Raw genomic sequence first — 14,399 nt, forward strand, 5'->3', positions numbered from 1 at the left:
AAGAATTCGTTTACCAAATGTTCACTTGTTCAAGTCTTTCTCTCAAATCGGGTCTGTGAACTTCTTGTTCATGCTATAATCACCTCATCGCCATTGTCCAGGCTTTTAGTTTTAGATCCATAGAGTTCTATTTGGAAAAAATAATAATGCATTGATGCTTTTGATGTGTGTCAAACCGAGACGTGAAAGGCACACAAAATTGCTTTTGCACTTCGAACTGATTTTTTCCATTTTTTGTTCACTAAGTTACATTGCTTCGTTCTGGACTGCTATCACGGGCCAAATTAACCTTTTTATTTTAAAATTTTGAAAAATTTTCGAAAACCTATTTTATTTTTATTTTTAAATTAAAAAAATTTTTTTTTTTAATATTTCAATTTTAATTTTTTTTTTTGAAAAATCAGTTTTTTGAAAACAATTTTTTTTAAACTTTGTTTTTATGTGTATGAAATTTTTGTATTTAAACGAAAATATTTTAAAATAACGGCTCCAACAGTTAAAAAAAAATAATAAAAATTCTTCGTTTGGAAAACCAAAATGTATGTGAAAAAACATCTTTTTGGTTTCTGTTGCAGAAAAATTTAATTTTATAGTTTCATCTACTTTTATAGGAAATCAGTTTAAGATCTAGTTAACAAACTTATTTGATACTGTTTTTTTTTAGTTTGAAGAAAGTACGCATACGCACGAGTGTCTCTTTAAAAAATAAACAAATCTTTAAATATGTAACATTTATTTAAAAATTGTCATAAAAATGAATAAAAAATTTCATTTTTCGTAAGCAAATGTAACTGAATGATTTACTTTAGACCATTCGCACAAAATAGATTCTCTGTCAGCCTTAAATAAGTTTTAGAGGTTTACAAAAACAAAAAATGATGTCACAGAAAATTTAATTTAAACATTTGAATATTCAGGATTTTTAAAAAATTTGAAATTTTAGTGGAGTAATATATATATTTAACAAAAGGTGATAGAAATAGGATTGATATTGGAATTGATAGATATTGTGAATATATAAATTTCTAATAAGAATTAATTTCTAATAAGAATTTTATTAAAAGTCAATACAAAAATATTTCAATTCAATACCAAATGTACTTAAAGTTAATAATATATGTAATCTTTTCCTAAATTCATTACTGAAAATAAATATCATAAATAATATATTAAATAATATATTAATGGTGATATTATTTTATCTGTTTCACAAACTGTGGCATGTAAAATCTTACTGCCGATCAAAATTCATCTGTTCATCGAAAAAACACAAAGCGCCTTCAAATTAGTACAAATTTACACTGTTTGGTGCCTCAAACAATGGATTTTTTCTTTTTTTAAATGGCTGCTGGCGTCCACAGTACACATAAAAAGGTAATATATTCCGAAATGACATTGGTCGCCAAATTGTCAAAACATGGAAAAAATCAATTTGGCGACCAATGTCAGCTACCGTCATTATTTTAATTACCGACGAAAAACGCACAAAAACCAAAAAACCACGCACACCACTAATTTTTAAAAAATTATTCACCATTTTCCGCGAAGAAACACGAAGAAAATTTGTTTATTTTTAATTTATAATTTTTTCAAATGACATTTTATAAATTAAAACAAAAAAAAAATTCCTGCGATTGAAATATAAAAATTAAAGGCGGACCTGGCACGTGTACTGTGTTTTATTATTTCACATCTCATCATTTATTTTTATCCTTTATTTACCCAATCTATTATGTAAAAATCTTTTTATCTATTGTAAATTATTTTAATATTTAATATTATATGATTATATCTTGTAATATCATTTAATTATCATTATTAAAATAAATACTTAAATACAGACTATTACCATACGAGCCTTGAGCGTCATTAATCCAGAAAATTTTTTTTTTGAAGTTGCATGTAGGAATTTTAAAATGATAAATATTATATGAACTTAACCAAAAAAAAAAAAATAATAATGATTATTTTTAATTAAGAGCTATAAATACCAATTTGTAGCATTTTTAATAGATTGAGACTTTGTTTTAATTTTATGTACAAATCATTAAATCATTATCCTATTAATTTAGCGTAATGTTTTTTTTTTTTTTTAATAATTATAGCTTAGAAAGTTAAAACTATGAACGAAAACTATCATCGTCTATGAAATATGGTATTGAGATTTTTAAGATATTTCGATAAGTTTTGTGAGTTTTTTTATACAATTTCTGATGGCGTTTGAAGAAATTTCTAATTCCAAGAATATTAATAGAAATAATTCTAATTTTTCAATATGAAGAATATAAATTTAAATAAAAATGATTCATTTTTAACGGAAGTAGTTAATCAATTAATTATCTATAATATTGTATTATTTCTTGTTATCAGTACGTATTGTTTATTAACAACACAATTCAAAATTTAAAGACTGCGTTTTCAATGACGTTAGTCAATGTGTACTAGGAAGTTAGCCTTTTGTTGTATAAAATTTCTAATTAACTAACTTGTAAGGGCTAAAATGAAAACAAAACAATACAAAAATGCATACCTTTCCTATTTGATATCAAATAATGATAACAGCGATGTCTGAATTACTTTTGTTTACAAAAACAACAATTTTCATAAACAAATTAATCATCCAGACATTTATATCATTTCATATTAAATAATAAATTTTTACTACCTGATGACACTCAATTATAAAAATTAATTAAACAAAAATTTGACAGGAAAATTGATGTTAAGATAAACCATATTCTAAGTAAGATTTAATAACAAAAACACTGGAAATTTTTTCAGAAATGTTATTGTTTTATTTTTTTTTTTTGACAAATTTGTTGAAGGCTTTGATGATTTTATTTGTGGAATCTTGATAAGAAAAAGACTTGTGTGAACATATTTTTGGTGGTTTTTCCCATTCTAGATCATACGAGTTCATACTGATAAAGAGGCTGACTAAACTTTAGGCCTTTAGACTTTAGGGAAAGTCTCTTTTGTGCGAATGGTCTAAAGTAAATCATTCAGCTACATTTCCTTATGAAAAATCAAGTATGTATTCATTTTTATGACAAACTTTAAATAAATATTACATATTTTAGGATTTGTGTAATTTAGAAATACACTCGGGCGTATGCGTACTTTTTCGAACTAAAAAAAAAATCAGCATCAAATTAGTGTGCTTACTAGGTTTTACTAGGATTTCCTATAGAAGTAGATGACATTATAAAATTAAATTTTTCGATAGCTTGCTTTGGCAAATAAGTCAAATAAAAAAAATAAGGAAAGCCGAGGACAAACTACAACCAAAAAAGACTTAACATTTTTTTAAACACATTTACAAAAAATAATATTTCTTTTAAAAATAAAGACCTTTTACAAGTTTCTACCACTATTATTTACAGAGAAATTATCATTAACACGAGTAAAAGTATATCAAAGTATGTTTTTTTTTTTTCAAAGCATCGGTAAATGGTATCAACTTTGCAGATAGAACGTTCCTGTAGAACATTTTTTGTTCTTAGAATATAAGAAAAAATCACTTCTAAAATTGGCAGGTGGCCATGGCACAGAGGAATGAGTAGATGACTTCAGAGCCAGACATCGTGGGTTCGAACCCAACGGTCGACTCAGAAGTTTTTTCTAAATCGCCAGCTTAACTGAAGCCACCTGTGCGATAACATGAGACAATTGTCAACGATGTCTCCCCCTCTGTGCCACGTAGTTATGTGTTATATGTGTTTCTGTTGTTCTTTCTTTCTTTGTCTTTCTCTTTGTTGTATTAATGTCTTGTGCTGTATCAGCAAAATGGACTAAGTTTCCGAAGCTGTAGTGTGTGTCTAGTCCGTAGATTTATCTTCGGATTAGATTAATATGTAATGTAATGTAATGTAACTTCTAAAATTGTCTTTATCTTATTTCGGGACACCCTGTATGAATTTTAAACCTGCTATTATGGCTTTCTTCATACTCAACGCAAGATTACCATCCTGTATGTTCGTTTTTACATTATTTAAGTAACCTCTGGTGTACCGCAAGGCAATCATCTTAGACCGTTTTGTATCTAAATCTTTATTAAAGATTAATAATGTCTAATGTCTTTTCTTTATCATTGACTGATTGGTGCAAAGCTTAATGATTTGTTTTTGGATGCCTTCAAATGTCAGTGTTTTACGTTCATTTGCATTGAGAAATCAATTATTTTGACTGTAAAATAGACGTCAATATTTTACATTACATTACATTACATATTAAACTAATCTGAAGATAAATCTCCGGACTAGAAACACTGCAGCTTCGGAATCTAGGTACATTTTGCTGATACAACACAAGACATTAATACAACACAGAAAGACAAAGAGAGAAAGAACGATAGAAGAACATACAACACTGAACTACGTGGCACAGAGGAGGAGACATAGTTGAAAATTGTCTCATGTTATCGCACAGGTGGCTTCAGTTAAGCTGGCGATTTAGAAAAAACTTCTGAGCCGACCGTTGGGTTTGAACCCACGATGTCTGGCTCTGAAGTCATCTATCTATTCCTCTGTGCCATGGCCACCTGCGTCAATATTTTAGAAAAAAAAATATGCTGTTATATTGGAAATTAAAAATATTACAAAACATATCAAATTTATGGTTGTTTGGTTTCCCAAAGTATAATTCGTCTGATTTTACCGATCAAGTTTTCAATGGACACTCGGGCGTATACGTGCTTTTTTTCTCTCTTTAAGTCAAGCCGAAAATAGGCTGGATTTTAACACAGAATCTGCAGTGTAAAAGTTTATTGTGAATTAGCAATAGTTAAAACATTAAGATTATAGATTATGCGAACAAAGTCAATTCACAATTCGGTCTACCTGTCAGTCTGTCAAACTGTAGGGGGATTCACAAGACAACTGCCTCATTTGTACATAAACTGTAAACTGTTGTTTTTTTTAAGCTATTATACGAAAACTATGATCATTTGTGCTCTTAATTGTATACAAATTACAGTTAATAGACTTGTTTATTACTTCTCAATTGTTTGTTTCAAGAAAGAAATACCATTAAATCGTTATAATGTTATTTATTATGTAAGAAATTCTTGAAACAATGCAAAAAATAACTTAGCCCATTTTCATAACAAAGGGCACATTTAGTACCTACTAATCTTTTATATTCTATCTATTGGTTTTTCTTTCTTGATTTTTTTTTTTTTCCAACTCAAAATTTAACGTGTTTTTTTGACAAAATATTTATATATTTTTGGAAAACAACAGGCAACTAATAAAACTTCTTTTCCTTTTCAATTTGAGGAACAAAAACGCCCAGTCTGCTCTAAGTAAATTAATAACCCAATCCTTGTGACTTTAAATTCTTTAAATAAAAAGACTAAATCCATCACTGACCTCGACTTCATTTAATATGCAAGTAACAAAAAAACTTCTACTACATCCAATCTGTTAATACATGCATCATTTAAAACCTCATAATGTGCTCAATTTTCTCATCGATTAACTTCAAATAGAACATAAATACCTACAAATGTTAATACCCGTATGCAAAAAAAAAATCTATTTAAAAAAAATTAAAAGCTTTAAAATATCCAACAATTTATTATTATTCAAACAAATATAAAAATAGTTCCGTAATTGATGTACTCGATTGTCTAGTTGATTGTTAAGTAATTACTAATTACGAATTGGGAAATTTTCGTCTGAAAGGTTGGGTGTTTTTTCCCTTTGTATTAGTTTTATAAAATGAATATACGAGGTTTTTTTTCGGTTAAGTAATATCTAGTTACTTGGCAATTGTTCGCTTACCTCGAAATGGGTCGAATTAAAAAAAAACATGTTATTTATTATATGGCTATAGTTTAATTAGACGTTCGGGAGGTATGTAGTTATTTTTAGTTGCATTTTCTTTAAAAGAAAAAAAAAAAAAATTATGAATTAGTAAATATCGTATCGTGTTGAGGTCAGATTTCTATTGTAAGTTGAAGTTTGACATAGACCTTCAAGCTGGCCCTTCTTTTAAGGTATTTAACCTAGCATACCCATACCCAGCCCACAACAAGTAACCACAACATGAACATGTTCATTGAAAAAAGAAAACTTTCAAAAATTGTTCATGGTTCTTTTACTGCATTATTGAAGAGTAGGTATAGAAATTCAAGATATTTATGGATAATAAGTTTTCAAAATTTATGAAAATTTCAATCAGAATCAGTTAAAAACTTTTCAACATAACACTTATTTTCTCACCATAATAAAAAGCGTTACGTAGTACACCTTTTAAATAGCCAATCAAGCTTATGTGCTTTGTTCTCCCGACTACTTTAGACAGGGTAGGTAGAAGGGAAGACCGGACAAAATCCATAACCAAAGTACTACAGGGAAACTCAAAAGCCCGCACAAATTCAAATATTAATTAAGTAAATTAAATTATGCAACATTCTTGTCTGGGAATCAGAGGCTTTTTTTATGAAAATTCATTATTTATCAAGCCTGCAGATGATCTTGATAGTTTTTTTTTTTAGTTCTAAAAAAGTACGCATACGCCCGAGTGCCCCATCACCACGATCCAAGCAGACTCTGTCAACGTAATTTTCAATGACTCGGATTCAATATTGGTCCTCAGGTCTCTTTACATGGAAGGTCAAGTATAATCTCTGTTCCAATACTTAATGAAACTCAGCAAACTATCAGGAGCATGCAAAAAACTGTTTCTATACACAAATACAATCAGCTCTCCTTTGTTTTTGCATCTGCTCATGCAGGATATTGACATGATCGAATGAAATTCAATAGAGGGGGTTTCAGAGAAGGAGTATTAAGGTTGAAGAACTTGGTAAAGGAAAAGGGCTTGAAAGTTCGATTATCGAGGTAAGAAAATATGAATTTCAAGTAAAAAAAAAAACAGCTTCAAAACCGAGGATGACATTCATAGTGGAGATGATGTCGACTTCTTTTCTATTCTCTTATTCTGAGAGAAATAAAATGCACAACTGGGTCGCACGAACTTGCTCTTAGCGTTAAAGTTGCTTAAATTTTTAAGACTTTTTATATAGAAATTTGAAAAAAAAAAAAAAAAATTGGTTTAAAAAAAAATAAAATAAAATCTGAAATCAAATTGCCCTCCAAAACAAGTATGATATTGATTGATATACTAAGATGCATTTTTAGAAAAAAAATTTCAAAATCGTTAGAGCCGTTTTTAAATAATTTTTTATAAATAATTTTTTGGAAAAAATGTTTTAAAATAAAATTGGTATGCCATTTTGTAGAAATCACTAATCAACATCTAAAAACAAAATTTCAAAAAAAATTCAATGTCCCGTTTTCGAAAATTTGATTTTTCAAAAAAAAATTTCAAATTTTTTTTAAAAATCAAAAAATTATTTTTTTTGGAAATTTATTTTTTGGTTAAATTGTCCAAATGCTTCCTCACAAAAAGTTTCGTTGAAATCGAATATGAAATGATTTTCCAAAAAAAATTTTCATTAGAAGATAGACCTTAGCTTAAAACTAACATTATTTGAATTTTTTAAACAAAATCGTTGGAGCCGTTTTTGAGATATTTCAATTTTACTAAAATCGGTATATGACAAGTACCGTTATTTTTGGTCCAAAAAAATTAATTCCCAAAAAAACCTCTGGAGAGTCGCCAAATAACGCTACATACCAAGTTTGACATTAATCGGTCCATCCGTTTAGGCTGCACTTTTGTGCATTTTTCAAAATGATGGATCGAGCTCTCTCTTGATGAATTGCAGTTTTTAATAGAGTCAATATCAGAATCGTATTTTCAAAAATTCACCACTAACTGTACTAATTGTATTGTAAGAATTAATCGATTTTGACAAAACTGACTAAATTTGAAAAGCAATATATTTGGAAACCATTAGTCCTACAAAGAAGTTTTTAAACTCAAATTATTTTTTCTATGTGCTTTAAGGTCGCAAAAAAATAATTTTCGTCAAAAATAACTCCTTAGGAGCTATAAATCAACAAAGATTGAAAATTCAAGTATTTTTTTTTTTTTACTTTTTAGGCAAATTTCGAATGCAATGCTATGTACTAAAAGCTCTATGTTCAAGTTACAAAGTTCAAGTTTTTATGTACATTGTTTCAAGAGGAATAAGCTTTTCTCTTTTGATATTTTCAAACTTAAAATCAAATCAAAATCCTCTCATGCGCGTAGGAAGGGGGGGTCCTGGGTGGGCCAGGCCCACCCTAGAAAATCAATGGCCCACCCTAGAAAAACCGACAGTTCTACGGAACCTTTAGTCTGGTATTAGCTCCCACTAACATTTTTTTTTAATATCGCTTGCTGAGAATTATAGGGCTGTATGTATGTTTAATAATTTAATTAATTTTTAAATTAAAATTAATTTTTCAATTAAATTTAATTTTTTACAAAATTAAGATTTTTGAACGTCAAATATCTTTTAAACGGTTAGATAAACGAAAATGGTGTCCAAGGCCTTTTTTGTAGAGTCATACAAGAATATGTAAAGAAACCTGCTAAAAAGCCGATTTATAAAAACATGATTTTTTTTAGTAGCAGGATAATATAAAAAATGGAAAATTGCAAAGCGAAGGACCTTTCCATTGATACAAAGATTTCATATTTGGTGAGTATATTCTAGAGATGTCTGGCAATCTATCGGAGTATAAAATCAAAAAAAAAAATTCGATTTTTTTGAACCAGCCTTGTGTTTATGTATATTTTTCTTAGTCAGCGATATGTATAAATAATCCGTTTATATGAGCAGTCTAAAAGGTCGGATTCAAAAATTAGCTTTTTCAATTTAGGCAGTGTGTGAATTGCGTTAGATAGTAAACAGCATGTACAATTTTTGACACTATTGAGGTTAATAAAAAATTTTCAGCTGTTAAAAATTTATTGGGTTAAATTTTTGTTTGCTGATGCTTTTTTTTTTTTTTATTTTAAAGGAGTATCATGGCAGAAAAAAGGCAGACAAAATTCTAAACAATAATCCATACAGCTGAAATTTTTTTTATTAACCTCAATAGTGTCAAAAATTTTACACGGTGTTAACTATTTAACGCAATTCACACACGGCCTTAGACCGTGTGTGAATCGGGTTAAATACTAAGCCGAGAATATATTTTTGATACTTTTGAGGTGAAAGGATAATTTCAGTTGTCAAAAATTTATCCTGCTCTAGGAGCCGGTTTAATTTTTATTTTCAGAGAATAAATTTTTTGCAGAATTTTTGGAGTATTTTTTTCAATAACTAATCAAAAACTGAAAATAAAGAAAGAAAATTGAAAAAGTAGTACAACATTATGAGTGTATATTAGGAAAAATTTATATTTTTCAATATATTTCTTTTATTGATGATGAAAAAAAATTTTAGTTACCCGTTAATGGCAACACAAAAATAAAATTCTAGTGTTGGAAGTTTGTAAATTGTTAATATTTATACTTTTTTTTAAATCATTTATACTTTTTTTTAAATCATTAATTCTTTCGATTTGCAGAAAAAAAATATATATCTACGTTAAAAATGTATCCAAATTCACACAGCTAAATTAAGCCAAAGATAATTTTTTATTCACCAGACATTAAAATGTCAAAAATGTATCCTCTGCTAAATATTTAACATACGGCCTTAGAGTCACATAGTCACCCGCATGCAACAACTTTTATTTACAAATTTTTATTTTTATATGTACCTACGCTTCTGGCTTAAGTTTCAAGAGGACCTTAAACAAAAAAATAAAGCAAATAAAATTGAAAACTTGGTAAGGTCAGTTTTTAAAGCCAATCGCTGTCATAAATTGCGACTGAATTCAACTTTTGTGTAGCTCAAAATAAAAGTAACTCCATCCAATTGCATTTCGATATATCAAGCTTTTAAAAAACGGAATACCATATTACACTACACAATATAAAAAGAAAAACCAGTAATTTTTTATATTGAAAGATATTAACAAAATACGATACCATTGAGCAAAAAACACACATTTTTCAAAAAAAAAATGAGTTACCCCACTATTATTTAAAAAAAACGCATTTACCGATCGAATATATTATTAAAAATAAACTTTTGGCAAATTTTAAGTTATTAAAAACAACAGAGAGTGGCAAATTATTTGCCAATTAAAGGCGAAAATTAAATAATATATGCACGACTGTGTCACGTAGTTGCTGTAAACTAACACTTATGTTAGTTTACAGATTTAAATTTCAAAGAAATTTTGTTGATGTTGGGGAAGAGCCGACATTCAGGGCAAAGTTTTGTTAAGTAATTTTTTTTTGTTATTAGACTTTTTTGAGAAAAACTCAAAATGCAGTTTTACGCCTGCAAAGTTTAATCAAAATCTTTAGAGCCGTTTCAAGTTCAAGTTATTTGGTATAACTTGAAGAATTTGTATGGGGGTAATTAAGGTAGAAAAAGAACAAAAAAAAAAAAACAACTTTCAGGATTCTATAAAAATCATTTGTACCAAATTTGAAGAAAATCAGTCCACTGGTTTATGGCTGTGGAAATGTGTACAGATGGACGTACAGACGCACGGACAGAATTCCTAGATCCACTTTTTCTTAATTATCCAACATCGTAATGTTGGTTTTGATTAACACCTCGACACGAAACCAATACTTGCCTTATGTAGACCTAGTAAAAAAAATTGCACACTCATGGTTATGGCTTCAGGTCGATGATAACATCTGGCCCACCCTAGATGAAATCTCTAGCTACGCCCATAAATCCTCTCTCAAGGAATGAATATAAACTTAAGTTCTAATTTGAAATTTAATTATGCATTCGGTTTTAGAATTAATGGTAGAGATTAACGCTATAGTTTTACCCAGATAATAATCAATTCTCGTATCCAATTCTACTGAAATATCATAAATTTCTAGTAACCATTTCGATAAACGCATCATTAGCTCCATTAAACCTAATAGTCACACTTGATTGCAAGAAAAAAATCACTGTGTTACGAATCCCAAGGCAATTTCAATCCGCCTCGTTCGTCTACTCGCCTGTAACCAATCACACCATAAACAACTATATTCATTTAAGTTCACTGTCAAGGTGCCGCCGCGCCGTTGCCGCTGCCGGCCGCAGCTAGTGTCTAGGCCAGCCCGGCCCGCCAAATCTATATTTTAGCTTTTGGCCGTATAATACACATGTGCACTATGTTGACAAAAGGGGCACACACCATGCAAACTGTTTCACGAAATAGAAGAAACATGAACAAATTAATGTGAAACAATTTAGCGTCTATCGGGTGTTTGTTGGCACAGCACATGCTATTTCTGATATTTCTGAAGAATTCGCATGCTGGCGTGCACCCATGTGTTTGTTTTGTGGATACGCATTACAGTAGAGTGGTCATGAAAACGTTTCACATTACAATATTGTGGTTTGTGACGTAATAACTATATAGTTGGGGTTGTTTTTGTTTTGTTTTATTGGAATTATCATAATCAGAATCACAAACCGCGGAAAAGTTGTGAGTTTTGATGGAATAATTTTTGATTCGGAATTATTTCCGAAGATGTGCTGCATACAGTGTATGCCATTGACGAATAGACACAGTGGCGCATTGTTTTAAAATCAAAAGTTAGTAATTAGTGATTTTTTTGGAAGGGAAGTTTGTGTTTATTTAAGGAAATTGGTTTAAGAGATTAAGGGAGTGTTATTTGAGTGAAAGTGATATAATGAAAAATCTTTTTGGGAATGCAATCAAGTCTATGAGGAAATACGATTCACTGTTGACTTCAGGTAGCTACCTACTTTGGAACTTAACAATATTTTTATATGAAAATTTTGATCAAAAACATTAAATTATTGTTGTTTTTAATTAATATAATTATTAAATCTGCATACATTTTTTTTTTGTTTTATTTAAATTTTGTTGTTCAACGTGAACATTTTGAAAAATGTTTACTGTTCAATGGAATAAAGACTATTAACTACTTAAAGTTGTTTGTAACTGCAGCTAAAGTGATTAAAAAAAAAAAAAAAAATATCGATGCAATGCAGATTGACCCTTTTTGCGCAATCAATTTTTAGTTTTTATCTAATCGGAAACGAAATTTAATTATTCTTAATTGTTTAGTTCAAAAAATTATATCTTAAACGTGTTCTCAATCGGTTTGAATTGGTTCTTTAACCGAAAAAATACATTACTTGACAGTTCTATTAATTGATTGATTGCAATTTCTTTTGTTACATGTGACATTATACAGGTAATTCGTTAAAACATTAAAAAAAATGTGATAATATAATCAAACATGACATTACGATGATAGAGAATACGATAGAAAATACGAAAATGTTGTTCACGTGCAATTCTGTCTGTCAATATGTCAGGACGTCAGTTTGACAGATTGTCAAAATGTCGAAGCTCAGCGAAAAAAAATTTTGTTTAAAACATTTGATAGATTATTAAATCTTTGGTATTTACTTGCTTACTTTATAAAAATAAAATTCGAGACATTCTAAGTTATCGTAAATTATTTCCAACCTTTTAACCATCGTATCTCGAATTCTGTTTTTTTTTTGACGTTATAACGTCTTATAAATCGATGAACCAAAAACAAAATTTCAAAAAATTAGCTATTTTCTAAACACGACAATGTAAAGAGTTGAATTTTTTTTCATCAATAGATAAATTTACTGCAAGACTGACAATGGTATTGAACAAATTCTAAAAAATTTCAAAACCAAGCTAATAATGGTTTTCTAAAACTAAAACATGAGGTAGACCTTTGACAAAGTAGTGATTATAGGTAGGGGAATTTTTTTTGACAATTTGAAAAACGTCATTCGAAAGATAATAAAAAAAAAGTTAAAGGTCTGATACGGATTTTTTTTTAAGTCTCTGCGTTTCGAAATATGAATTTTTGAAAAACACCTACTTATTTTGTGGTATTTTTGGGTGAGTTTTTATTTTTTTTAAAATTTTTTGTAGCATTCAAAAAATCTCAAGCTTAAAGAACATATAGTCTATGACTGTGTGCATACATGTGCAAAAAATTGGGTTTTGATCGAATAACGGGAAAACAAGTTTTTTTGTCCCAAGTTTTTTGACCTTTTTTAACCGTTTTTTATTTTTATCTTTTTTTCTTCAACAGATAAATAAATGAAATTTATATTGTAGATAGATAATAGACAGGACTATATATGTGCAAAATTTCGGTAAAATAAAGTTTTATTATTCAACAGGTTCTATCTTTTGATCTAAAGGAAATACAAATTTGATTTAACTTTATTGAGCATCCTGATGATGCTACCTTTCATTTGGTATATCACACAAAACTGTACATTCTTTACAAGCTACACAATGTTAAATTAAAAACTTGCGAAATACCTCAAAACACCTGTGGGGATCTGTTTATCATGAACAGCCACCAGTGTGGGAAGTACCGTAATCTCAGTTTGGAATTTCGACATGGATATCTTTAAAAAAATTCTAACTTTTTTTCTAGGCTTCGCAGAAACAAGATTCAAACGTCATATGAAAGGTGAAATTATAAGCTTTTACATGATATAAAATTATTAATAGGTTGTCTTAAAAAAAATTGATTCAATAGTGTGAGAACATAAAATTATGTATGTATATTTTTTTGCTTTTTTTGATGAAAATTAATGGAGTTCAAAAAATTCTAGTTCTTTTTGTAGATGCCTAATAGACATGATCGATATATATATTTTGAGCTGAAGCAATAAGCTTTCAGGTGGTATGAATTTTTTCAATGATTTTTTGGGTGATGGAAATGGTTTTTTTCACTTTTTTCATAAGAAATGATTGTTTTTAATAAATTATTTTAATACTTTTTGCGCATTGTAAAAATTTAAAAATGGTTTTATTATTTAGAAGAAATATTTGGCTTTTTAATGGTATAATTTTTTTTTTGTAAGCTTTTAAAATAAAAAAAATTAATATAATGAGAAAAGAAAAAAGGTATTTTTTTTTAGCTTTTTCTTGTAAATTTATGATTGTTTGAAATAAATAAACGCTTCAATTGACTCATTTTAAAAGCACACAACCTGTTTTCTTACGACGGACGTTATCATGTAAATTTTATCGTCCGTAAACCGGCTTTACAGACAACCTCTTTTTTTGATTAAAAATAAGGCCCTTGGTAAATAAAATGCACGACTGGGGCCGCACGTACTTGCTCTTGCAGTTCAAAGCCTTTTTATGTTAGCTTACTTGTAGGTTATTAGAGCTGCCTCTATATACATTTTTAAGAAATTTGGTTGATGTAGGGGAAGAGCCGGCATGGAGGCCAAATGTTAGTTAAATAAAATTTTTTTTATTTTACTTGACTTTTTTGAAAAAAACTAAAAACGCAGTTTTACTTCAATTACTTTGAATATTACGTATGCAAAATTTTATCAAAATCCTTAGAGCCATTTTTGAGAAAATTGCAATAACTCCATAATGATG

General features: G+C 28.7%; 1 protein-coding gene across 2 annotated transcripts in view; it reads left to right on the top strand.

Moving 5' to 3' along the window:
* The window catches only part of LOC129911220 (solute carrier family 41 member 1), a 96,555-nt gene that overhangs the window by 11,204 nt on the left and 70,952 nt on the right, over positions 1-14,399 (top strand). The window contains exon 1 of one of the 2 annotated variants that reach the window (XM_055988944.1): positions 11,647-11,725. The exons of the other annotated variant lie outside the window; for it this stretch is intronic. Coding sequence (XP_055844919.1) covers positions 11,662-11,725 — 64 coding nt within the window. The 5' untranslated portion in view covers positions 11,647-11,661. Of the gene's footprint in view, positions 1-11,646; positions 11,726-14,399 lie in introns of those variants that run through there. 2 annotated transcript variants of the gene reach the window in all.

The sequence above is a fragment of the Episyrphus balteatus genome, chromosome 2 (assembly GCF_945859705.1).
Source record: "Episyrphus balteatus chromosome 2, idEpiBalt1.1, whole genome shotgun sequence".
Taxonomy (NCBI): domain Eukaryota; kingdom Metazoa; phylum Arthropoda; class Insecta; order Diptera; family Syrphidae; genus Episyrphus; species Episyrphus balteatus.